This window comes from Anopheles cruzii, chromosome 3, assembly GCF_943734635.1.
Source record: "Anopheles cruzii chromosome 3, idAnoCruzAS_RS32_06, whole genome shotgun sequence".
Classification (NCBI taxonomy): Eukaryota; Metazoa; Arthropoda; class Insecta; order Diptera; family Culicidae; genus Anopheles; species Anopheles cruzii.
Window position 1 is genome coordinate 70,946,965 of NC_069145.1, and position 25,033 is coordinate 70,971,997.

The window sequence follows — 25,033 nt, forward strand, 5'->3', positions numbered from 1 at the left end:
CAGTATAAAGTTTGACGTGCCCAGCCCGCGCCCAAAAACCGTCCACCAAGATGAGTGGGTCCACCCACTACCGAGGGTAAGATATTAATTTCAAAATGATGTGACAAAAATTATCATCATGCACAAATATTTGCCCGCCGTGCCGGTTGGCTTCGATTTTCGCCCCGACCGGCCACCGTGCGTCCGCGAATCCTGGACGAACGGCGCCTGGCCAGCGGGATCGGTCGCTACTGTTTGACGTGCTGCCGTGCCGTGGGTTGATGTCAAAACCGGGCGCGGTAGCCGTCCATCAAAAAGGGGGTTCCGGATGGACGGACAACGACGAGGACGGCGGACCCATCGTCTCAATTACCATCGGCATCGGCACGACATGGTAGCGAAGTCCTACAAATTGCCACCAACGCTCGGCGAGGCTGGCCTCAGCGAGCGGCAGTCGCCGCGCTGTCGTTGGCGTCGTAGAGAAGAAACAATTTTCCGAACACGGCCACAGCGGCGTACATATGGTCTCGTAAATTATGATATACCCGAATCGAACTTCTGCCAATACATTGCGCGCTATCGGATCTGGGCTTCGCAGTTTTCCGGGCGAAGCTACCGCTTCCTTTAGTTGCTGGGGCGACTGTGGGCGAGTAAATCCACAAAACATTAATTTCTGTCACCCGTTGCCGATGGTTGGTGCAAAGTTTTCCACCAGGTCCAGCGACGCGCTCCAGCGGGCGTTGGAGTGCGTAGTTACTCCTACCGTAGCTGCGGTACATTCGCGTTCGGGGCGTGCGGAAATAAGGACAACACACAACGTGCGATAAGTTGCCGTTCTGTGCCTTAGTTTTAGTTTTTCGTTTTTTCGATCACGAACAAAATTTCCGAGAATCCGTTTTCGAGAAATTGGACCGATGCCGAAGGCCGCCGTGCAGCCACCCAGTCGAAGCGCAGCAGCGAGAGAAGCGAGGATCATTCGAATAATTCAGTAATTTAAAGGTTCAACATAGGGAGCAAAAGATGAGCAAATTATTAATAGGAAAATTTGGAATTTTTATGATAAATCTACAGTCTACAAAGAAAATGCTTTGGCATGAAAATGGTAATAATTCAATTATTCAAATATCGTGTGAACGAAAAGTGATCATGAAATATTTCGTGTTTAGTTCAGTTGCTCGCCACCGTCATATTGGCGCTGGTGATCGACATTCTGTTGAGGGGCGGAAAGAGGTTGCCTCGCATAAACAAGTTCGATCACGTTCGGCGCAGGACCGCTCTTCTCGGCATCGCAAACAGCTCTTCTCAGAATCGTCCGGTTGTTGGTGCGTTCATTTTCTGGCAATTACTTCTCGAGCAATGTGTGGCGGAGGATTGCTTATTACGGCCCGTGGCATGATCTGGTTTACGGTCACACTGTTCGCTTGCATGACCTTGCTGGCGGCGATCGTGCTACCCAAATGGCTCATCGGACCGGAACAAATCCCGATCGAGAACGTCGACGGCAACTTTACCATCTACCGGCAGCCGTCGGTCGGCATCTACAACAGGTACGCAACGGAACGTCCCACTACTACGTTTGCCCTTCTGATCTTTACGATTAATCTATGTTTCCGCAGATGCAAGCGGATGGGCCACGCGGAGTACAACTGCGGCAATTTTGATCTGTACGGGTTGGCCACGGATCCGAGCATTTTTCCCGTGCCCTGGAAATTCACCATGACGCTGATGTGCGTGGGAACGATCCTGCTCAGCATGACGCTCCTTGGCACGCTCACGACCTTTTTCCGGGTGCGCACGTTCTGTGGCCGCAGTGTGTTCAAGCTTATGGGCATCTTTCAGGGTGTGGCCGCCATGATGGTGCTGTGCGGATTTCTCATCTATCCCCTCGGGTGGTCCGAACCGCGCGTGAAAACCCTTTGCGGCTTGGATGCCGAGGCGTACTTTCCGTCCGACTGCCGTCTCGGAGAGGCCCTTTACTTTGGAGCCGCCGGCGTTATGCTCTCTTTCGCCAGTGCCGTTGCGAGCTCCAAAGCGGAATCCGCCTACTACAGTGTCAAGGCTCAGCAGCGCATCGAGGAGGGACATGTGCTCGTGTGTGTGCCCTAACTCGGCCAGCGGAAGACGGCCATATTCAGCATGAGAATCTCAACAAGAGTGTGACTTTATTCAGATCTTTCACTATCTCATTTGTGGCAACTGTACTACTTAGCTGTTAAGCGGATTTGGATCTGGTTTTACGTGGCGGACTTGCGAGGTTTTAGGTAGGGTTGAAATTGGTTCCCCAGTGAAGAATTCTTTCCAGTGCCAGTAAGCAATTATTAAACATTCGCATTTATTCATGTAGCATTAAATGACAACGGGAAGGAGCGGCCAATTGTTCGCCACTTCCCGCCCTTTCTTTCGAATAAAAACTACTTTTTCATTGTCAGTGTAACTAAACCAAACCACTTTATTGCTTCCCGCGTTCTGATATGTGTTCACTTGCCTCTCCGCTTTCCTTTCGTGCCACCTCCGATGGCAGTCGCTGCAGCTTTTGCCGATTTCAGCTTATCGATGTACACGCTGTGGCCAGTCTTTTTGAGGTGTTCGAAAAGTTTGTTTTTCGAGGGAAACCTTACGCTACAGGTGACGCACGAGTGTTCGGTGGATGAAGTGTCTTTTTCATCGTCCGAATGTTGACCTCCATTCGCTTTGGAACTGGCTATCTCGACCGGCGGTTCTTCCTTCTCCTTCGCGGGTGCAACAGTTTTGCTCTTCTGCGCACCGGAATCAGCTTTCGGTTTCGCTTTCCCTTTCTTTGACTTTTTGTTGCCACTGTTGGCGGTCCAGTTGTCATCATCATCGCTAGCATCCAGAGCGCCTGCGCCGGCTTTCTTTCCCAATCGCAAGCCTACCAAAACGGGTTCCTCTCTGGTGTCGTCATCTTTCGCGCGCTCGTCATCGGACGATTTTATCACAGAAGTGTGGCTGAGAACTTTCTTTTTGCCTTTGTTTTTCTTCGACTTTGATTTTACCTCTTGGGCCGGCTCCGGGCCTAGCGCTTCCTCGTCGCTAGTGCCAAGGACCTCGAAGGGCTGCGTTTCTTCTTCAATTTTTTCCCCTTCTTTCACTTCCTCTAAGAGCCCATTGTCCTGGGCCGATTCCTCGCGCATCTCCTGGCGTAACAGTTCAACATTTTGTCGATGCTTGCGGGAAGATTCATGGTTTTCGTACGATTTGCGGTTCGTGAACATTTTGTCGCACGCCACGCAGTAGAGATCGTCTACGTAGAAGCTTTCGTCACCATTTTCGTCCTGGCCCACGCTGAGGCCGGCCATCGCCTCACCGAGTCCGTTCGTAGCGCCATCGTCCTCAGGGTTGCTGTCCTCTTCGGATGAATCGGCATACGATGCTTCCAGTTTCCTATGGAAAAGTGACAACTTGTGATACATGATTCGAGTCGACTCACAAGGTGACACCTTACCTTAATTGTTCCTCGTACGCCTCGTTGAAATGGTTCGACGAGTTCCGTTCGATCTCCTCCTGGTGGCGTCGTATCTGCTCCAGTCGGTTCTGTTGCGATTTAAGGCGATTCTGGGTCGCTTTTTCCTCAAGCAGCTTCTTGTAGGCCTGCACCCGTCGATCGCGCTTCTTCACGAACAGCACCAGGCTTCGGATTTCTTCGTTGCGCTCCTTCCGTGCCTTCTGTTGCACTTTCTTATTCTCCTTTTCGATGGCCTTCAGCACCCGTCGGTCGCGTATCTCGGCCACGTTGTGCGGGTTCAGCCAGGCGAAACTTTTCTTCGTGCAGAAACCTTCCCAGTGACCGTAAAACTGTCGCACGACACTGTCGTAGTCCGATTGCGAGTCGCCAAACTTGGGGATCGCTTCGAACTCTTCCTCGGTTTCGAGAAACTCTACCTCCTCGGTGGCAAGCTTGTGAAAAACCTCCCCATACACCGCGTAGAAGCCCCCGGGATCGTCACCGTATCCCTTGTAGCACGAGGTAGTAAAGTACGCGAAAACGTCCAGCGAGTTATCCTCGTAGTCGGTGTGCCCTCCGCGCAGAATCTGTTCCCGGTGGTTGTCGTACCTGCGGGTTCATCGGAAAAAGCAAAGTCCACCATCAAATCATCTTTTTCACCAATCACTCGGCACCACAGCAACTGACCAGGCTCGCTCATGCATGTCCGACAGTACATCGTAGGCGGCCTGCACGCGCAGAAACTGCTGATTCGCTTCCTCCGGATTGTCCAGATTTTTGTCCGGATGCCAGCGGAGGGCCAGCTTCCGGTACGATTTCTTAATTTCATCATCGTTCGCGGTACGGGGCACCCCAAGCACTTCGTAGTGACACTTCATTGCACACGTAAATGGGTCAGCAAGCTGTAACGTTTCGCCAGAAAGGCATGCGTGCGAAAAAAATGGTTCACGACGCGTGCCGAATGTTTTCACGAATGCGCCTGCTTGACATTACGAACATCAACAAACCGCTGTCACGAGGGAACTTTGCTACGGTAGCACAGTGTATGACAGATGGCTATAGTACGTATAACAGTCCTTTTTTCTACGGGAAGGAAGGAAAAAAAATGAAGGAAACAGCGAATACACGTGTTGGGTTAGTCTTTCGTTGATACAATAATTTAAAAAATAATGAGCATTTCGTTCATTTAATTTTGTATTTTACTACTATTCCAACAACTGTCCCCGTTTTTGACAAATTACAACCAACACTAACCTGTTTTAATTTCCCCATCGTTCTCAAACGCATTCGAATGGTTTGACGAATTTCAGGTTGATTGCATTGTGGAGAGTGACGTCGATTATAAAAACCATATAAAGTTCAAGCAATAGCAAGAACACTACAATACTTGACGAATGTACTATCGGCCATCCAATATGTACCAGCATGGCGTGGCTTTCATGTTGTTGCACTAAAAAACCGTGTTGCCTTACATTTACGAGCAGTCTGCACTACTCGCATTCCGTTTTATCACCCAATGCACGCATCTCGCCGCCCATTTCGGTTTGATGTGATTATGATGCGCTGCTGGTGAGGTGGCCAGCCTCAATGTTCATCTTTTTAAAGTGATCATAAAACACTCGAGCCGTGGTCTTGGAAACGGACGAACTGGGCCCAAGTTGCGGCCAACAAACAGACCCGCGCTGAGACCAGCGTCACTGAAGCTGGGCCCTCGAGGACACTCCGAGGCGAAGCGTGATCCTATTTCAAACACATCGTCTACCCCTTTCAACAATCGCCCATCTTCATAATGCACCACCGTCTGACGAGGGACCAGACGAGTATTTGGGAACTATAGAATCGAGTGCAGATTCGTGACTCTTTGAATACAATTTCCCGGTCGGGAGTTCGATACTGTGCGCTCGTCCCGGGGAAGCCAAAGCGTTTGTTTTTTGCGATCTTCCGGCCTTTCTCGGGTCGTCGTTGCACTTTCGGCTCTCCAGTCCTTGGGCTGCACCATTTCTATGCGATTTTCTTTGGCTCGTTAAGCGTCGTGCCGGGTTTCGCATAAAGTATGTCGTCTGATTCTTGTTTTTTTTTTTTTTGGGTGGTGACCACCTTCAGTGGCGGTAGTGCAGCATTTTGCAACATAGCGCTGCAACTTCCGCAATCGGATCCGCACGTTCTCCGGCCGGGAACATGAATGAAGACCGGGGGTCCTGGAGATATGGTTCAAAATATGATGGCGTTGGGGCCACTGCTCGCAGACATTTTCGCCCTTTTCTCCTCAGCCGTGTGATGCGATTCATTAGTTGATCTACGACGGTGCTTTGATGTACAGCAATGAGATAGCAATCGGGGCCAAAAGCGAAGAAACGGTGGAGTAGCTTCTTGAGGTAGCGCTTTGGGGCCTTTTTTTGCCTACGCTACCGTTGGCGTACCGTTCACCTGCATTGAGTCGCATGGTTTGGCTGCACACATGTTCTCAGCGGGTCTGCAGAGGATTGGAAATGCATCGAACAGATCTAATAATGTATCATTCTACCTACTTTGGGAGTTACTTTTTCGGGGAATCCTTTTCATGATACCTTATAGTCCTTTTTTCCCAATTTCTGATTCTTAATGTGAATCGGGACGGATGGGACCCCTTTCGCCCTAATGGATACAGAATTCCGTTATCATGTTTCATGTTTCACTCCGTGGCGTATCAATACTCCTTCAGTTCGTTTCTGAGTCAATAATGATGATTGAAACTACGTAACTTCAATCTCGTTTATTGGTTGGCCAATTAATGGGTCGAAAATCAAGATGCGCAGGGTTTAGTATTTCAGCAGTGCACGAAACGTAAGGTGATGTAATCGAACCCGATTTTATAGCTCCACTGCCACTTCTCAGCGCAACCGGGCTAGGTCAATCGCAAGGAAGATCCTCCAGGTGAGTGCGGCGGGTAGATTTATGGTGACATTTTCACAATTCGAATCTGGTGCATCATCTGCGCGCCACAGGCAAAACCTCCTAAATAAAGTTACGACGCAGCAGATCATTAGGAGACACGGTTCTCCGACGATATGTGTGCACACCATAACCTTTCGCCAGTTCCGGTTCCCGCACCACAATCGGAGGCGAATTTTTATGTATCTCCTTGCGCACCACGGAAGCTCCGTTTCGTTTCTTTGCTGGCCGAATGTCCAAATTCCGAGAAAGGATACGGCGGCCCTGGGAAGGGCAGCCATTAAAAACAACCACCCAAATCGTAGATCAGCAATGGTATGCCCATGTTCGGTCGGAACAACAACATACCTCCACACTGCTACGCACCGCGTGTTCCGGGGAGGGCACTCTTGGGGTCCACATTGTGACGTGGCGTTTTCTTCCACCTTTTTTTCTGGGAGGGAAATAAATTTGGTTCGAAATACCTTCTGCTGGACGGAGATCGTCAGGTACTCCCACCCGGGCTGGCCTCGAATGTGGCCATAAAACAAAGTTCTACGTACGGAGTTTGTTCAGGTTCGCTTTTTTCTTATCTTTTTGCGCCATTCTTATGTGAGTTCGGTTCTACCAGGCGAGGGCGAAAGCGATTGGCCTTGATTGAAGGAATCTGTTTAGTCAGCGGCCCTTTTCGGGCGGGTGGTCGACCGGCTCGTGGATTTGCGTCCCCCGCGGCAGGACGGTATAAATTCAGTCATCAAACCATTGATGGGACGGTAAGAAATAGTGAGCCATTTGCTGGTTTATGGGTGCATTTTATCTAAAAATCGATAGGCCACCTAAAGGTAAGGTGGATCCGGAGCGCATGTGCTACTCTAAACTTGTCTCACATCCCGCGCCTCGTAACCTATCCGAAGAGCAGTTGTTTGCCGTGGCCAACGGGGGCGATGTTTCCAGTGTAGGTCTGTGCATGAAATCGTGAAATTCTTGTTTACGGCAATTTGTTGGCTAAAAAAATAATAATAACATTCGGGCACGTTACGATCCCTTCACACACTCATTAAAATGTGTTTCAATTTTAGTATCTTTGCCATCAAAACAATTGTCAAGTACCAGCCCGGGCGGCCGCTTGCCGCCAGAGGCATCGTGTGTTAAATCGTTTTTAAGCGAAACAGCATCACCTCCGGGTATTCATCATCCGCAGCATGGCGCTGAGTGTTTACCACTTCGCACCTGAAGATTGTTGGGCTGTTGCTCGGGATGGTTCGGGAACCAAACAGGCACCAAACCCCGGTGCCGGTGCAGAGGGCAATATTTTCTAATGTCCCAACCGCGCCACGCTTGTTGAGGTCTCCCTTTTGGGCGACGGCGAGGATCCATTTTTCATATGTAAATCACATGGTCTATTTTTCGTCTGCCGATATAAAGTGGTTTCTGTCACTCCTCTCTCGCTCCGTCTCTCTGTCTGGCTCTCTTATCGTACCGCACTTGTCGACATTATCACCGGGCGCTCCTGTGGGTGGGTGTACCATTTTTTCATCCCAGGAACGATCCATCTTTGCGAAAACGTTAAGACGCTCACCGGACCGGACACTCACGCTTCTCCGGGCTGGGGTTCACCGGGCGACGAAATATGCTCAAAATTACCTCTCAACATGATTGACACGAGTGTCGTCGGCTCGGGAAGCTTCGGTGGAAGGCGTACGGAAGCGAGGAAGAGGCGAAGCTCACAAGAAAAACCCCCACCGGTGGGGAGCCCAACAAACGATGGGCCTTTTACCGTGCCCGGCACCGGCAGATGCTGGAATTGAATTTACAGGCTTCAATGAGGAATTTATCATCACCGGACGCGCTCGCGGAAAGAACGCGAAAGGACGTGCGGCTCGTTAGGGCGCCACGATTAACTGGTGAGGCGTGAGGCCCTCGGTTCAAACACGGACCACGGGGCAGTGGGTTCAAAGAAAAATTGCCCCTTCGACGGTAAGTGCGAAAAAATGGGGCCACATCAGTTTCGATGGGCCGGCAGTCTGCCGGCGGGTGTCGAGCCATCGATGGCGGTGTGAAACCAGGGACCATCTAATCAGTGATTGCGTTCCGGGGTCCTTTGAGTTGAGTACGTGGTGGCGCAGCTGGGACAAAACCGCGGCAGGAATTCGAACAGAAATAATCTAAAAGTAAGCAAAAGCTATTCAGAATGCGACTATTTTTCAGGGGATAGTCAGTTTTATTTGTAAAATATTTAATTTTGCTCATATTTAAAATAAATTTTGTAACTGGAATCATTACGTGACTGCTGCTCCATTTTGCTAGGTCTAAAATGCAACAAGTCACGAATGGCTTACGGTAGTGGCCGTACCTAGTTCGTGCACTGCACTTTAATGCCAGCTAGAGTGAGGACGGAATGCGGTTTGCAATGCTTCTTGTATCGGATCTAATGTTGCAGTGTTATCGCCATTAATTAATCAAAATGCAGTACCAACACGGTACAAGTTGAGTGTACGTTATAAGGATACTGTGGTTTGAATGTAAACTATTGCGTCCATACCTGATTCATGGAAGTTGATTCGTGGCATCGCTCACATACCTTACATGGGCTCCATCGTAGGCTGTTCCATAGAAAATTCAACCGATAAAATGGCTCCAATGCAGAGATTAAAGCTTCAATAAACAATAGACATTGTTAGTGTCCCGCTCAGGTTTTGCCATCAATGGATACTAACGGATGTTAATGATGGCATAAGTCGATTGGTCAACATCAGCAAACATGTTTACCATCAGAACAGTTTCTGAGTAGTGTCTGCTTTAGGTAGAAAAGGAGATAATCCTCATTTAAGAGACTTTGAAAGGCACCACAAGTAAATGAAAAATTGCTCGATTGCTGGTTTTCGTACGAAGGGAGTGCTACAAATCTCCGACAGTTCGTGTAGCAGAGAGATACTGGCATATAGTTTGTGTTCGCATATTTTTACATACTGGGCTTTCTACTTGGTGTGCCACGGTCATAAAATTGAGGACCAATTTTCACTGTAATAACATAGCTACTCAAACAGGGGTAGCCTTCAAAGTGACACGATAACGTTGCAAAGCACCGTCGTCCCCGAAGCCAAAAAAGATGACGAGCCGAGATGGAAACGATACTCCTATCGCATCGGTTGTCACAGCACGCTACTAAAAACTATCTTCCGGCATCAGTTTAAGTAAGAGAGAGAGAGAAACCGCCCGGAACTGCCATTGCTTCTACCGGCCTTCCAAAAGCCACTCATCCCGCGCTATGCGACGCAATCCAGCGCAAGGGATGTACAAAAAACATACGCACGACGGTTCCCCAAACACGGTCACATGTTAAACGGCACGAGAAAGTCCACGTAGATGCCGCGCGCGCCCCGGATGTATGGGGAAAATCTTTGCACAAGGAATAAATTGAAACAAAACAGGTTGGCCCATCCCCGGCCCAACAGCCCCTCCGCTCCGCAACGAGAGATAGATTTACCGGAAATTGTCGCGCCCCGGTAGAGGCCTAGCGAAACCCACGCTAACCACCGATTTCCCATTTTCTATACGGATGTTGGTTTTTGTGCTCACGGGGACATCGTTGCGTTGGGGATATTGGCAGACCTGTTCCATCCATCCCGGTACCGAAGATTAGTGACGGAGCGTTAAAATGGTGTGCTGGCTGGCCTTCGTGTGATGCTCTTATGGGGATCAAAAAAAGTTCACTTACAATACCGAATATATTCGTCGGTTCCACTATCCATCATTTCACGGGATCCATTGTCGCTGATCGAAAGGATTCACTAAAACTCACCAATATTTCAAACATACCAAAATGCTAAATTCCGCCTCGAGTCGCCAGATGCTCCCGGTACATTTACAAATGATTTTTACGCCTCTCGCACTAAGCGGATGATTTATGCCGGACGCTGCACCGGCTGCAGCAGCAACGTGTGGTGCCTCGAAAACCGCATTGTTAAAGGAAATATAATTGATGCTTAGACGCAGCTTATCCGGTAAATCCGTAAAAAAAGCATGACCCTTCCTGGCCAATTTGTTGCACGGCACCGGGCACAGTTATGTCCGTACGAAACCACACATCCCACGCCGAAACGCACGAACGGTTCGGAGGACCGCTTTGTGGAAGAAAGAACGATGAACGATTGTCGGCCGCCATCATCGGGCCAGCCAGCCGGGCGGAGGCTTAATTTGAACAAATTTGAGCCAATTTGCACCTACCGACCCGGCCAACGCCACCGTCGGTTGCCGTGGATTCGACATGCAACAACTCGCAACCCGCAAACTGTTGCCTGCCCGCCCGTCCCAGTAGTGGCAGCATTCTCCGTGTGCCCGAATCCCGTGGTTTCCGGGTTGGAAATAGTTTTACAAAAAATATGCTCTCCCACATTCTCCGGCTGCGGAGCGGCACCGTAAATAGAAAAAGGCTACTCAACCGCACCCGAACCCAACCGAGGTCCCAGTTTAGATGGAGGGCACATTCTTCTGCAGCTGGTGCATCGATGGTGGTGATTGTTTGTGCCATGGATGCTGGCTGCATTTGCCTTAATCCTTGTGTGTGGAGTTTATTTAGCTCTCCGTTTTTTCATGGCAACACATTGCTCCACACACGTGTCGAATGGCTTTGGCAAAACCACGGAATCAGCACGGCCGGGGTGAGTCCGGTGCGAGGAACTTTAATTGAACAGCCCCACAACTTCTCAGGGCAGGGCTGTGATTTTGATCTGCATCTGGGAGCAACGGTTGTAAGCCCTTCTGCGTTGATGGTTTAGACCAGTGGAAGTCTCGTCGTGGGACCAGCTGCTCCCAGATATTGCCTGAGTCCGGACAAACTTTTCACTCACCCTTTCGACTGCACATAATTCCAGATGCTACTGCGCTCAGATACCACAGGCTCTTGAGCAGATCGTGGGACCAAACAGTACATTATCATTACAACTCGTAAGCTGTACAGGCTGTTAAGTCGTTGCACAATAACTACTGATAGCTTATGCGTTTTTGAGGTGGAAATTTCCGTCGCTAACATTATGTGCCAGGCGGATAGGTCCTGGTTTGGAATAAAGTTTTGCAGTTGCTATAATTGAGGAGTTCAAGCTTTATGCTTCCACATCTCAAATATTTTAAACCAAACGCTTTGAAGGTGTTGACAAATAATTCTTCGCTTCGAATCTTCGATCTCACAATTACCTAATTGAATTTGTCCAATTCACCCTTCTACTTACGAAGGATAATGCTCCTCAAAATGGTGCATCCCACCGTTCTGTAATCCTCTGAAATATTTTGCTGACAGCCGAACCATCCACGGTTGCCATCTGACGAAAGACACGCATCGGAATGCTCCCGACCCATCTCCGGGAATGTCTCCGTGCGCCAAAAGGAACGTCGTCCAAATGGACAGGATCGAGTGATGTGTTTGGCATCTGCCATGCTGCTCACCTCGCCCGACCGCACACCGGAAGCTTCACCTTCCGACCGGAAGCTTCAATCAAAGCCCATCGATATCCACGGCTCGGGGGCGAACCGATGCCGGAGCACCCGGAATGCGCTTATCTCGGTGGCTCAGCTACCCGCTACTTGGTGGGCAAGTGGCCGGGAGGGCCTTGGCTCACCCGTTCAATTATGGGCTACACGCGTTTTTCTCGACTTTTGAATTCCTGAGCTGCGCCCGGACTGTGCGAACAGCCAGTCGGCCGTGCTCCGTTAAACTTCGGAATGCTCCTAACTAGACCCCAGAGTACACAGACTGACGGACCGGAGCGGGCCGTCAGTTGCAAAACGGACGGAACCCTTTGAGACCGACCGGTGGCACGACGGGAAAGGCGTAAGAGCATCCCACCATCTCAACCCCGGGTGGCTTACATTCTTCGGCTTTTGGCTTCGGTCCTCCCGGAATGTGGCGTTATTGACACGTTTTAAGATTGAAAATTCCATTCGCACGTTTTAACCGATGACGTGAACCGGTGTCGTGCCGAGGACAGTCCGCCGGCCGGGACGTGCGAGTGCTTGGAGTACTGGTTTTTTTTTGCTCTCAATCCTACTGGTGGACGGTGTGGACGGAGCTTCCAAGCAACGGAAAATGTGTCACCCCCGACCGACCGGGTTCTACCGTCGGACGTGGATGACTCTTCTAGACGCGCTCGAGCGGTACTTTGTCAACTGTCCCGGGCCGGACAGGATGGTTCGGGGTGCTAGCAGAAAAGCAAACAGACAGACCCCGTGGCAGCTCCGTGACAAGTTTGCTTCACGGGTACGTGCGTCGAAAAGCCGTCTCGACCGGGAATGTTTGGACCTTTCTCAGGAATGCGCCAGAGCATGGCCCCCGTGGTTCACCGTTATCGAGGGGCCCCAAAAATTGACGCAATTGAAGTGAAACATTCCTTGCATCCCTTCGGTGGGCGGGTAATAATTATACACCTGAAGACCTTCGCCGGGAAACGGTCCCGGAAGCCCTTCCGAATGCTTGCTTGTGAGTTCGAAGAAACGGCTCCGTCTGCTCCGAAACGGTTTCCTTTTTTGTAATCGGCGATACTTAAGCGAAAGAGACATCACCATCGTCGTACCTTATGTTACACGCCACCTTACACCTCGCATGTAGCACTTCATTCATCGCCCTTAAACGTTACGATTGGGTGCTTTTTACGAGCGACAAACACTCAAATTTACGGCCAATTGACTTATGATTATAATTGTTCCGCGCGGGTTTCATTCGCTTCGGGTCCTTCTTCCTTCTCGAGCCGGTTTTCCCGACAAACCGGAACCGCCCAGTTTCCCATGGGCTTTCTCGCCATTTTATCACAGCCGGGCGTGGTGCGGCCAACATTTTTGCGCATCCCGGTCGAGGGCGACATATCACCAAGGTGTCCCATTAAAAGGGCATTACAATATCGCCAGCAAACAATGGGAAACGCGGAAAACGCGGATTGTCGGTTGGGAGATAAAAAGACGCTGCCCGCTCAAGTGGCAACATCTTGGGATACCAGATACCGGCGGCCCCAGGCTCCCAGGAGTCTTTTATTTAATTGTTCCGACATACGCGCTTTCGACAAACGGCTCCATAAAGTCAACATTAACGCCTCGGTGTTCCCAATTAGTGTCGCCAGCTGAGCCGTTACTGTTGCCGTTGTCATTGTCAGCCCCCCTTCGGGTTTCGGGAGATTAATTCTGTTCACGGTAGTCACCGCAGAACCTGGTGCAAGCTAACGCATACGACGGCATGACCTGTGACCCGGATACTTTTCTAAAAGGAAAGACGCTGAATCAAGCTAAAGATGGCAAGCCAGAAAGTGGAATCTATAGGAGTTCCAACTAAGGCATTGATTGGATTGAATGTTTGTCTTCGAAAATGGTTTCTCTATATGGAAAATAAATCGGTCAACTGTACAGTAACTAGCTTACTTACTAAATAAAGCAAAGAGCGTCCACAAAGTGTCGGTTTCGATTGCGTCCCTACCGGGAAGGAAGAACCGGAGCATACACGAGGAAACATGATTTATGCTCCCGCTGCGACGGCACTGGTGGTGTCCTGGCTCCCAGCCCAGCTTACAGTAGCCCTGGGAGGCGTTAAATTTGCATCAACATAACGGACAAGCGCCAAGTTCCCACGGTTGCATCGGAATGCAAATGATGCTCTCAGGGGCGTCCGCGGGGCCCAGGCGTTGGGCGTGAGATTTGAAATACTACACGCTAGCTCCTTAAGCCCGCAGGCCGCCCGTGGCTCTCAAGATATCTTCCGCCACCCCGCCAACTAACACCGATCGATGGCATCTGGAGTAATCGAGCTAACCACAATCCACCACCCGGCGGCTGGTGGCCCTGGGCATTGGGTCGGTGAATGCTCCGATAGCATTATGGAAATGGACACGAACACACACACACACACACAGCCGGTGATTGGTGACTCGCGAATATGATTAATGTTTGCCCCTGCTTAATGTACCGTCCGGTTGTCGCGGTCTGTCCACTCCCCCGGTAATCTGGTGTCCCGGAAATGGGGGTGGTTTTCGGGTTGAGATTTTCCACTGGATCCAGGACCGAGCACTATTTGTAATTGTCAACTTGTTGATAAAACATTGATCATAAGTTTATTATACCCACGCGGGTCGCGGGTCGACTCGGGTCCACTTGATTTATCCACTGTCAAGCGGCGGCGGCGGCGGCACTGAAATATGCTGCGCAGTGGCCGAAAAAGCTACTTTTTACGCTCACAGAAAAACAAAACGGAACAGAAAATGGCGTCGGATAAATGGTCCCGCACGGCGATGTAATTTACACTGGGGCTCACCACCTGAAGCACTACTACTCGACTAGGGAACCAGCGCGTAGGGAACCAGCTCCTAATCCCGTTTGACGACCGCAGTTTCCAGTGCCGACATTTTTCCGACAAGTGGCCAACCGTGTCCAAAACGGTTAAACTTTTTCCATCAGACAACGACGACGGTCTGAGAGTGATCCTTTCACAAGCTCCATTCGACCGTTCCGGCCGCGAAAGAGGATCCAGAGAGTGAGACAGACAGAGAGAGAGAGAGAGCATACGGACCAAAGCGGAGAACTCACGTGGCTAAGACTTTTTGTGTCTGGTGGAATAATTTTAAAATTATCAGATTTGCTTGGGTTGTATTACGGAATTATGCTAATACAAGCCGCTGCTCGCCACGTCTCGGTGTTTAGCAAAGCGAAGAAGAGTTTGAAGCCAAAGGAAAAGAGTGAAACCAAAAAAAAAAACAAGACGTCCGAAAGTGAGTCAGCGAACGGGTGACGAAATGGGTCAAGTTGAAGAAAAAAACAACAAAAACCGGTGTTCGTCTGAGTTTCTTTAAAAACGGCCTTAGAATTAGAATTCAACGGGCCATTGCTGATGCAAATAGTTTGACGCTCTCGAAGGCTTGTTCCGTATGTAACTAACCTTAACAATATATTCACTGGTTCACGGCGATGGTATATTCACGGCGATGGTACGCCGTCGTCGTCGTCGTCGTCGTTGAACCACGTGCCGTGCCCGGTTCTCTGTTCCGAGCATCGTTTTGTGTAAAAAGAAGTACGCTTTGAAGTTAAGTTCAAACGATGGCGCACAAGATGGTCCCCCGACGATGCTGCGCTCGGAAACGGGGCAGGAATGTAACGCCATACGCTAGACTCGCGAAATGCCGGCAAACGGTGAGCGCTCGGGAAGGATGTACCGAAAGGCTCAGCAGGGGAGCTGACGCTGCATATCGATGCATTTGTATCATATTGTTGCACAATTGGGCACTGCTTTATTGGATCAGCACAACAAAGCGCACCGAAAGCATGTGCTCCGAGCACTCTGTGGACGACAGGCAATTGACAGTAGTTTTAGTTTTCCAAACGCATTCCTTTGTCATGTTTTTCGATTTCTTCTTTTTACGAGAACTCGAACATTACTACCCCAGCGGTGTAGCGCGCGTTGCTGGTGGTCTGAAAGGGTGGCCGCGCCGCCTTCGGTAGCTTTTGGGATAATTAAATCAGCAATCAGTTCCGGTGAAGCGAAACTTCGACCGCCCGAACCGGGCGGAAGCTAAACATAACAATCCATTATTCAAACTTATGCAAAAAGGTGCTACCAAGCATTACACGCCCCATCGCGCTCGGTGCTGTCGTTTGCTCTAATTTTCACGCCCCACTGGCTCGGCTGGCTTTCGCCGGAATCCTTGGGCGGCAACGATCAGAGCGTCTTGTGGGTGAATAATTGCAACGTATTAACTTTTCACTGAGCACGCCTCCGTGTGCGGCTGTTTCCGGCACGGATCGCGTTTGATGAACTTTCTTAGCCGCGCCCTCCTTGCTCCAGCGTGCTCCGGATGGAGCCGGAACAACAGCTTCCGTGCGATGGCAACGCTTCGATGTGTCGGCGTTGCGGGTCTGATTTGGTCTGAACTCCGAACTCCGAACAGCGACAGAAGGTTTAGTTGAGCGGTGAAAAGTTCGAGGGCCTGGGCCCGGACTGGTGGCGCTAATTGTTAAATGCACTGGAAAATCGCATCTCGTGTGCATATTCCGGTGAGTGGGTTTGCTATCAAAATAACCGATGTGGCACGAAGCCACACACACTCGTTGGCCGGGTTGTGTGTGTGGTCCTTTGGCAAAGAAAGTATTATAAATTTGATGAAAAGGCGCGCTTTGCCCGTGCAGTTGCAACCGCTCTCTAATCCTTTTCGTAACACTTAATTTTTCGTATCAAACTCAGCTGGTTCTGAAATGAAAGGTACCGCGAATAGGCAGCTACATTGAACGGTGATTGAGCGTTGCCCAAGTACCGGCTCTTCCCGAAACTCCATTATTCATTCGCCAGCCAGCGCTGATTAACATCTCTCCGTGGCCCCGTATCGTAGTCAACCCATCCGTGGCCTTTGCTACATCTGGGCTACGTGGCTGGGCCCGTGGGAAGTCTGCGGGCTGTTGGAAAAGCAAAACATTGCCCCAACGTCCGTGCCGTAGGAAAAACAAACGCTCGAAAATCGGTTCAAAACGAAGCAATCGAACGAACGCAACTTGCGGTGCCCTTTTTAAGTGGCGAAGAAGATATCGGCGAAGCGCCTTCGTCGGAGCCAGCTCTAAGACCGTGCCTTACGCCAACTTTGGGCAGCGATTGGGGCGGGACCGGTGGACGATAAGCGACGACGGTCTTATCGCTGCCCAGCGCGTTGCCCGTGGAGCAGACGGCGGAGCCAATGTTTTCCTTTTTGCTGCTGCAATGAGAGATTTATCGCTTCCCCGCTTCGGGCTGTGCCGTGCGGGTATGCTAAGCGATTGACCGCTTGTTTTGACCACCGTCCGGTCCGCCAGAACTCCCGTCAGAAAAGATGCTCCGGGGCCGATAAAAGGTGAGCTGCAGAGGTGACGGACGGCGCGCCCGAGAAAGGAAACACGCGGGGGTTACATAAAGATGAAGATGTATTTGCCCTGGGCAACACACAAACAAAAAGAAACCGGATTTAGCGGAGCGAACGCGAGACGCGAAAAACAACCGTACATCAAGATAGGCGGGAATCTGGGTGCCTAGTACTTTGCCGGCAGCCGGATGGTGACGGCCTTCGTTTCCAGGTAACCCTCCAGCGCGTTCTTGCCGAGCTCCCGGCCAATGCCGGACTGCTTGTAGCCACCGAACGGTGCCTGGTTCACGACGGCCAGGTACGTGTTCACCCAGACCGAGCCGGCCTCGACCGCGTGGCTAAAGGTGATCGCCTTGGTGAGGTCGTTCGTGATGATACCGGCCGCCAGTCCGAACGACGTGTTGTTTGCCCGCTCGATCGCTTCCTCCAGCGTCCGGAACTTGATGATGCTCTGGACCGGGCCAAAGATTTCCTCCTTCGCGATCGTCATCTCGTCCGTGACGTTGGCGAAGATGGTCGGCTCGATGAAGTAGCCCTCGGTACCGACCGGCTTACCGCCGGTCACCAGCTTGGCGCCCTCCTTCTGGCCCTTCTCGATGTAGCCGAGGATCTTCTTGTACTGCGTGTCGTCAATCTGCGGTCCGTGCACGGTGCCGGCGGTGAACGGGTTACCGACCTTGCGTGCCTTGGCCAGTTCCGCCGCCTTCGCCACGAACTTGTCGTAGATGCTTTCGTGCACGAACGTGCGTGTCGCCGCAATACAGCACTGGCCCTGGTTCTCGAACACCGCCATGTACGCAATCTTGGCCGCTTCCTCCACTAAAAAAACACACATCCATTATATCGGTTACACACGGGTGACACATGCCGTCGATTGAAACCTACCGTTTGCGTCCTCGCAGATAACGAGCGGGCTCTTGCCGCCCAGCTCGAGCGACACCTTCTTCAGGTTGCTGGTGGCCGCGGCCGCCATGATGATCTTGCCGACCTCCACCGACCCGGTGAACGCGACCTTGCGAATCTCCGGGTGCGAGCTGATGGCGGCACCGGCCGTCGGCCCGTAGCCCGGCACCATGTTGATCACACCGTCCGGGAAGCCAGCCTCCTTCGAGAGGGCCGCCATGTACAGCGCCGTCAGGGGTGTCTGTTCGGCGGGCTTCATCACGATCGTACAGCCAGCGGCCAGCGCCGGTCCCCACTTCCACACCAGCATCGCCAGCGGGTAGTTCCACGGGATGATCTGGCCCACCACACCGACCGGTTCGCGGCGGGTGTACGAAAAGTGGGGCCCATCCGAGGGCACCGTATCGCCGCCGACCTTATCGGCGAGCCCGGCGCAGTAGCGAAGCGTCTTGACCGAACCCTGCACATCGTACATCGCGTTCGGGAACGGTTTGCCGTTGTCCAGCGATTCCAAGTTGGCCAGAGTGTTCGCGTCCCGCTCCATCAGCTCGGACAGCTTCCAGATCAGCAGACCGCGGGCCGACGCATCCATCTGGCGCCATGCGGACGTGCGCTCGAACGCCTTCTTGGCAGCCTTCACCGCCAGATCGATGTCCGCCTTGTCGCCTTCGGCGATATCAGCCAACTTCTTGCCCGTCGATGGGTTCACCGTTGGGAAGGTCTTACCGCTGACCGCATTCACGAACTGGTTGTTGATGAAAATCTACGGCAGAAGCATATAGTACGGTGGTGAGATCTAAGGAACGGCCACGGCACAGGCTGCCGACAAACCTGCTTGTATTTAATCTCCTGGCTTGGGTTGGCCATTTTGCGACGTTTAATGGAGCGGTTACAGAAGACAGAAGTCACGAAAGACACACTACGACACACAGCTCAAGGTCGAATCCGGAGAGCGGTAGAACCAGTACGATCACTGCTTGCGCAAAGACTGGCTGAACAGACACACGGCCCGGCGTAGGCCATCCAGCCACGCTTTATACCTTTGCGCTCGGCTGCTCGTGTGCGTGCCAGCGTTCCGCGACCGCATGCAAGGTCAACGGAATGCGCCGAAAATGGCCACGGAATTATCTCAGTGCCGGTGCAGTTGCCGGCCGGGGTATCGCCCCGGATCTGTATGCGTGAAGCCACGTCTGAACCCCCTTAGTTCGAGACGGTTCCTAATTTCGCATGCAGAAGATTAGAAAATACCAACACCAACGAACGTGGCATGGAAACTGTTTAAGTTGCATCGAAAACCCAGTTCGGGTATCACAGGCGTTGGACATAATGATAATGTAAAACAAATATAAAACATCATGAGCCACGCGAACGTTTACTTCGAATGTAACCACTTGAGGGCCAAGGTCATCTCGCAGCTGATCGGCAGCAGTGGGCAGTGGAGCATTAAACACAAACATTAAACACTCAAGTGGACGATAGAATCTGCTGCATCATCGTCAACAGTGGCCATTGCACAATCTGACCGAAGGAATGGCCGTAGGTATTTGTCATTCAGTGCAAACGACTCTAGCTAATAGCATCCCACTCGGCGCACCATTAACCGTAACCGGTTGAGGATTCATCACAGTCGATATACCGGAATGGCATTGATCGCGTTGCGTGTGGAACGCCGTCGCCGGTTGGCGAGAACAAAAACACAAGGTTGATTATCACCAGGACCACGTTCAAGGAGCTGTTTGCGATGGAGCCATTGTGTGTGTGCTCCGATGCAGCGCACCAGAATGGCCATTATCACCTCATGAATTTCATCCAATCATTCCGCTGCACTCGCAATTATGGCGTGAGGTACAACACGTTGGCCACCGGTGTCACTTGATAGCAACGCCACAAGGAAAGCCACAAACGGCCAGCATTCGATAACGTCGGTGGAGGAGGTGCAAAATGTTTGCTTTACATTCTGGCCCCCGTTCTGAAATTCAAGGATGAAAGTGCAATTTTGTTTCGCTTCTCGAGTGCCAACCTGATAAGCTGCTATCAATGTTACGACAAATAAGGACAATCGCACAACGAGACGTTCGGGCAACGTTGCCCTTGGCATTGGTCGCCCTTTTGTAAGGGTCAATGAAACACTAATTAACGAAAATTTCGAATAAAATAATTTAAAGCAATACTTCACCCTCCACTTTCTCTGGTCAGTTGCGTTACGCGAGAATTTATGTATTTTGTTAAATGACGTGTAAAATGACCTATTTCAGATCGTGGCAGGCGAGAAAACATACAACACACACATACAACACCATGGAGCAATGTAGCATGGTGACTCATCTGACTGTCAACACTCCACACCCACTGCCGGTGCTGGGGAGTGGCGGTGAATAAAAAGTAAACATCGTTTCCGGAAGCGATGCTTACGGCCGCGATGCACTACTGGAAAGGACGGACATTAGGTATGAAAGGCGGACAAAAGGTTTGACAAATTAAACTAGTTACTATTGTTTTGTGTTTGTTCTCCAATAAGTGATAAGATTTTGATCAGAAATTCGATATTTGCAGATGACTGTTCATTATAATGTCCCAAAAAAGGTTTTTATAGCAGGTCTAAAACTATGGGAGGAGACTTGTAAACAGATGGCTCTAGCTGTCCATTTGGTCCTCCTCATTATGCTTTTTTGACCTTCTTTTTATCTTTTTTTAACATCGGGCAAATGATGTCATGTCGAAAAAAAATTTATTCAATTTGCAACTTATCTCTGAAGACGATAGACCATGCCGACTTTTGTGCCTGAAAATGATGTTTTGCAGATATCATTGCTTTTCCGCAATCTGCTGAGGAAAACTGCTACAGAAACGCATCAAATTCTTGTCATAGCTTGTTCTTGAATAATTGCAGTGCTTTAAGCGGTTTAAAAAAATTATAAATGGCGATTTTGACTTAACAAGCAAAGAGCGTCGGAGGACTCCAAAAAATGACTTTCTGATGGGGCCACATGTGGTGTGAGGTGTGAGGATGTGGTGTACCACAAATTTCTAAAACCTGCTGAAACCGTTTATTCTAACTACTACTGATGACAAATGATCAATGTGAACCATGCACTGATCGAAAAACGATCACAATGTACCAAAAGACAAGCTGCAATAACTTGCCTGCATGACAATGCGGCTCGACATAAAGCAAAATTGGTTCAAGATACAATAAAATCACTTGGCTTAGGGCCCTTCGGATTATCATTCATTTTCATCGATGGGACACGCATTGGCTGAGCAGAACTTCGATTCCTGCGAGGAAGTCGAAAATTGGATGACTAATTGGTTTGCTTCAAAAGACGAAGAATTTCTTTGACTGGGCTGGGATTCGACTTTTTCTTCGGGAGCAAAAATGCCTTAAAATATCGAAAAATGGAAAACAAAAAGAAGTAACAAAATTTCTATATTCTTTAAAAAAACATTAATGTCCGCCTTGCCCATACAAATTCCCCATAGTGCGACGTTTAAGTCCTGGTGAAGGTGACCGCGCTCGAGTTTACTCGCCAACTAGCTCGACAGTGATAGCGTTCGAGAGTGTGGACACTATCATCCGAATCGGTCGAACACCCCTTTAGAAAACCGATAAAAGCGGTTTGTAAATTGTTTCCCTGTGGGCATTGGCTAGAGTAACTTTGCTGAATAATCTTGCCATTCGGCACCGGCGCGCACAATCGAAACACCCGTCAGCAACTTGACGGAATTGATAATTCCTCGCTTTATTGGACACAATCACATTTTCGATCAGCACTGTAACGCCTTCGCGAAGTTGCTATTTTGATCGACTAGTTCCGCGTGGACTGTCAGCGGCAACTAGTTCGTCAACAACTGCGCTCAGTAGTGCACGTGGTGGCCGCCGCACACAGCTCACATCCGTGTCGCCTGTTTCTCATTCACACGCCGAGTCCGCCGAGGAAAATGGGTCCCCTGCGCTGGGGCATTGCGAGTGCGGGCAAGATTTCGCACGACTTTGCGAACGCTGTCAACACGCTGCCGGCCACCGATCACCAGCTGGTGGCCGTGGCCGCCCGGAAGCTGGAGGATGCTCAAAAGTTTGCCCAACAGCACGCCATCGGCACGGCGTACGCGGGCTACGAAGCCTTGGCGAAGGACCCGAACGTCGGTAAGTGATGACGGAGTGGATCTCGGCGTGCCACTGTAACGGGGTGTAACCGTTTCGACCCTTCGCTAGACGTCGTGTACATTGGCTCGGTCAACAATGCGCACTACGAGATCGGACTGTTGATGCTGGACCACGGCAAGCACCTGCTGTGCGAGAAGCCGCTCTGCATGAACGAGGCCCAGGCCAGCCGGTTGCTGCAGCGCGCCGCCGACCGGAAGCTGTTTCTGATGGAGGCGATTTGGTCGCGCTTTTTCCCGCACTACCGCGCGGTACGCGAGCGCATCGGGCGCGGTGAGCTGGGCGAGGTGCGCGAGGTCGAGGTGCACTTTGGCTTCCAGCTGACGGACGTCGATCGGCTGCGGTTGAAGAGCCTGGGCGGTGGCACTACGCTGGACCTCGGCGTGTACACCATCCAGGTGTGCCTGTGGGCCTTCGGTGGCGTAGCACCGACGAAGATCGTCGCATCGGGCATCACGAACGAGGAGGGCGTCGACATGGAAGTCACCGCGGAACTGCACTTCCCGGGCGGTGGCATCGGGCGGATGAAGACCAGCGCGCTGAAGGAGCTGAAAAACACGGCCACCATCACCGGCACCAAGGGCAGCATGACGGTAACTTAACGGAACTGATTCCGGTGAATCCTTTTAGTGTCAAGTGCTTTTAGCAGAGCTAAGAACTTTCCCAAAAATTACTTATTTGGGAGACGAAAGTTCCTTAAATCAGGTTGCGATCAATGGTTAGATGGCCACACAAAATCTAAGGCGCCGTTCTAATACAGCAGTAAAGCTCGAGAGCGCCTGATAAAGGGAACGGCCTCTTAATGGGCGGACGCTACTAATTAAAGGTGTTTTCTGTACCCTTGGACAACAGCTGCACACATTTTGGTGCCCCCTCACGCTCACGGATCTGGATGGCAAGGTGCGCGAGGACACGCTGCCCACCGCGCGCCACCCGTTCAACTTCCACAACAGCTGCGGTCTGCGGTACGAGGCGGACGAAGTGGCCCGCTGCATCCGGGCCGGCAAGCTGCAGTCGGAGACGGTGTCGCACGCGGACAGTGCACTGATTGCGCGCATCGAGGACGAAATCCGGAAGCAGGTCGGTGTGACCTTTCCGGAAGACACCCAATTTGCGCCGTAAATTGGAGCAGCCCGGTCGGCGGAAGCGACTTGTCAGAAGGCGAAGGCGAAAACGCGTTGGGAAACATGAAATTAGTGTGTTCTGCTTGAGATATAATTATTTTTGCAATTTTGTATTAAAATTTGTTACGTTACGTAGTGACAGCGAATAAGCAGCGAATATGTGGCAAAGAAAAGAAGAAAATAACCCTTGAAGCACTTTACTCTACTTTGCCTCATGTTGCAGCCAATTCTTTGTAAGTCCATAACACGGCCGCTCACTTAATACTGGACCAAAAGCATCACCTCAGCGGCAAAACGGCGAACCAAAGCGACCCAAAGATTATGTCAAGTAGATTGTTTCCACCGTCGGTTTCTTCTATTTTTGGCCCCGGACGGAGCGCCCGACGGTGCAGCGATTGAAATGTCACATCCCCTCAGGAATGAAGGGATTTGGGGCTAATAATCCTTTGCTGTAATCACACGGAGGGGTCCCGCATTGAAATCAAACTCAATTCTAGCTTGTTCATGCAAATGAAGCCAACTCCAAAATGTTGCTAAATTCCAGCTCTCAATCCGAGTGTGGCCGCGGAGCGAGTGGCGTATCGAACGGTTCGAGCCAGGCGGGCTCGGCGACGGGTTCATGGTGTGGGAAGGCAAGGTCTTGGCAAAAATGAAGACATCCACCGTCGCACCGAGCTCAGGTTGCCCGGCGTTCGAGGTTGGCTGACCCCATTGACCCAACTCAGGCCAGCCAACCGGAACCAGGAGGTGCGCGCCCTCCCACCGTGCTCCGGCGTCTGAGACCGGCGTGCGCCGGCGGTCCGGGAGAATGAAGATATCGCTTACCGATCGGTGGCGCACGGGATCCCTTTATCTGCTAATGCCATAAATATATCCTGGGCCATCCTTACGTCGCCGGCATCTTACGGCGATAACTACGGTGCTACGGGCCCCAGGATCCGGTGTAACTCTTTCGTCTCGCACGAAATTAGATTGGAAATGATACCCATCCAGTTTGGCATTTACTCAGCGCCCCATCCCGATAGTACGGACACGGCCGCAGCACACAATAGCGCCCCAAAAGGTAAGTATCCCCGGTGCGCGGCCAGAACTTGTTGCCGGAGCCGGAGGTTACTGGGAGATTCCGTAACAATGTTGGTCGCCCCGCGCCGTAATGGCCACCGCCGCCGCATCCGGAACGCACGGAAGCGCCCCCAGTGCGGATGGCCGCCGGTTATCGACGGGTACGTAAGGCAAACAGTAAATTCAATCAACCTCCACCGGGCGAACCGTACCCAGCGGGTGGGCCACCTCTGACAGCAAACATTAGCCGGATATCGGGCGGAGGAACCACTAGGAATCCGACACGGAGAGAGATTCGCTCGGAGGCTGAAAGTTGGAAAAAATTGACAGGAACCGCGCCCAAGGAATCGGCACGATCCGCCGGTGAAGGAATCTTTTGCTAATGAATGTTGATGATGCTGATGATGATGATGTTACCGGAACGCATTCCTGTGTAGCGATGGGCCACTCGTGTTCGCGTGTTCGGAGGTGAATTTTTAGTTCAAACATATTTGTTCCATACCGAAAGCATGCCACGAGGCAGAGAATATTCGCCGGCCATCCGAAAACGATTGAGCGTTTGTAAGATGAAACGGAG

At 51.1% G+C, this 25,033-nt stretch overlaps 4 protein-coding genes across 4 annotated transcripts; 2 read left to right on the forward strand and 2 right to left on the reverse strand.

The window, feature by feature from the left end:
* The first annotated feature begins 1,247 nt into the window (after positions 1 to 1,247).
* LOC128271575 (LHFPL tetraspan subfamily member 2 protein) lies at positions 1,248 to 2,417 on the forward strand. Its single transcript, XM_053009158.1, has 2 exons — positions 1,248 to 1,526; positions 1,596 to 2,417. Exons 1-2 carry the CDS (start codon positions 1,336 to 1,338, stop codon positions 2,083 to 2,085), a joined length of 681 nt encoding a protein of 226 aa, XP_052865118.1. The 5' UTR covers positions 1,248 to 1,335; the 3' UTR covers positions 2,086 to 2,417.
* Positions 2,418 to 4,320, reverse strand: LOC128271574 (dnaJ homolog subfamily C member 21). Its single transcript, XM_053009157.1, has 3 exons — positions 4,130 to 4,320; positions 3,443 to 4,051; positions 2,418 to 3,381 (listed from the first exon to the last, which is right to left on the reverse strand). The coding sequence occupies exons 1-3, from the start codon at positions 4,318 to 4,320 to the stop codon at positions 2,457 to 2,459; spliced, it is 1,725 nt and encodes a 574-aa protein (XP_052865117.1). The 3' UTR covers positions 2,418 to 2,456.
* A 12,928-nt stretch (positions 4,321 to 17,248) lies between these two features.
* LOC128274076 (aldehyde dehydrogenase 1A1-like) lies at positions 17,249 to 19,104 on the reverse strand. Its single transcript, XM_053012162.1, has 3 exons — positions 18,940 to 19,104; positions 18,091 to 18,871; positions 17,249 to 18,024 (listed from the first exon to the last, which is right to left on the reverse strand). The coding sequence occupies exons 1-3, from the start codon at positions 18,973 to 18,975 to the stop codon at positions 17,372 to 17,374; spliced, it is 1,470 nt and encodes a 489-aa protein (XP_052868122.1). The 5' UTR covers positions 18,976 to 19,104; the 3' UTR covers positions 17,249 to 17,371.
* A 2,739-nt stretch (positions 19,105 to 21,843) lies between these two features.
* Positions 21,844 to 23,518, forward strand: LOC128274077 (trans-1,2-dihydrobenzene-1,2-diol dehydrogenase-like). Its single transcript, XM_053012164.1, has 3 exons — positions 21,844 to 22,252; positions 22,322 to 22,863; positions 23,123 to 23,518. The coding sequence occupies exons 1-3, from the start codon at positions 22,048 to 22,050 to the stop codon at positions 23,390 to 23,392; spliced, it is 1,017 nt and encodes a 338-aa protein (XP_052868124.1). The 5' UTR covers positions 21,844 to 22,047; the 3' UTR covers positions 23,393 to 23,518.
* The last annotated feature ends 1,515 nt before the right edge of the window (positions 23,519 to 25,033 follow it).

Bases quoted from the DNA above. Each gene is read 5' to 3' on its own strand.
- LOC128271575 (XM_053009158.1), top strand. From the start codon at position 1,336: ATGTGTGGCGGAGGATTGCTTATTACGGCCCGTGGCATGATCTGGTTT. The intron at 1,527-1,595 runs GTACGCAACGGA...ATGTTTCCGCAG, and splicing joins TCGGTCGGCATCTACAACAG to ATGCAAGCGGATGGGCCACG.
- LOC128271574 (XM_053009157.1), bottom strand. From the start codon at position 4,320: ATGAAGTGTCACTACGAAGTGCTTGGGGTGCCCCGTACCGCGAACGAT. The intron at 4,052-4,129 runs GTCAGTTGCTGT...ATGAACCCGCAG, and splicing joins GACATGCATGAGCGAGCCTG to GTACGACAACCACCGGGAAC. The intron at 3,382-3,442 runs GTAAGGTGTCAC...ACTTTTCCATAG, and splicing joins GCGTACGAGGAACAATTAAG to GAAACTGGAAGCATCGTATG.
- LOC128274077 (XM_053012164.1), top strand. From the start codon at position 22,048: ATGGGTCCCCTGCGCTGGGGCATTGCGAGTGCGGGCAAGATTTCGCAC. The intron at 22,253-22,321 runs GTAAGTGATGAC...ACCCTTCGCTAG, and splicing joins GGCGAAGGACCCGAACGTCG to ACGTCGTGTACATTGGCTCG. The intron at 22,864-23,122 runs GTAACTTAACGG...CTTGGACAACAG, and splicing joins GCACCAAGGGCAGCATGACG to CTGCACACATTTTGGTGCCC.
- LOC128274076 (XM_053012162.1), bottom strand. From the start codon at position 18,975: ATGGCCAACCCAAGCCAGGAGATTAAATACAAGCAG. The intron at 18,872-18,939 runs GTTTGTCGGCAG...CTTCTGCCGTAG, and splicing joins AGGAGATTAAATACAAGCAG to ATTTTCATCAACAACCAGTT. The intron at 18,025-18,090 runs GTAGGTTTCAAT...GTGTTTTTTTAG, and splicing joins TATCTGCGAGGACGCAAACG to TGGAGGAAGCGGCCAAGATT.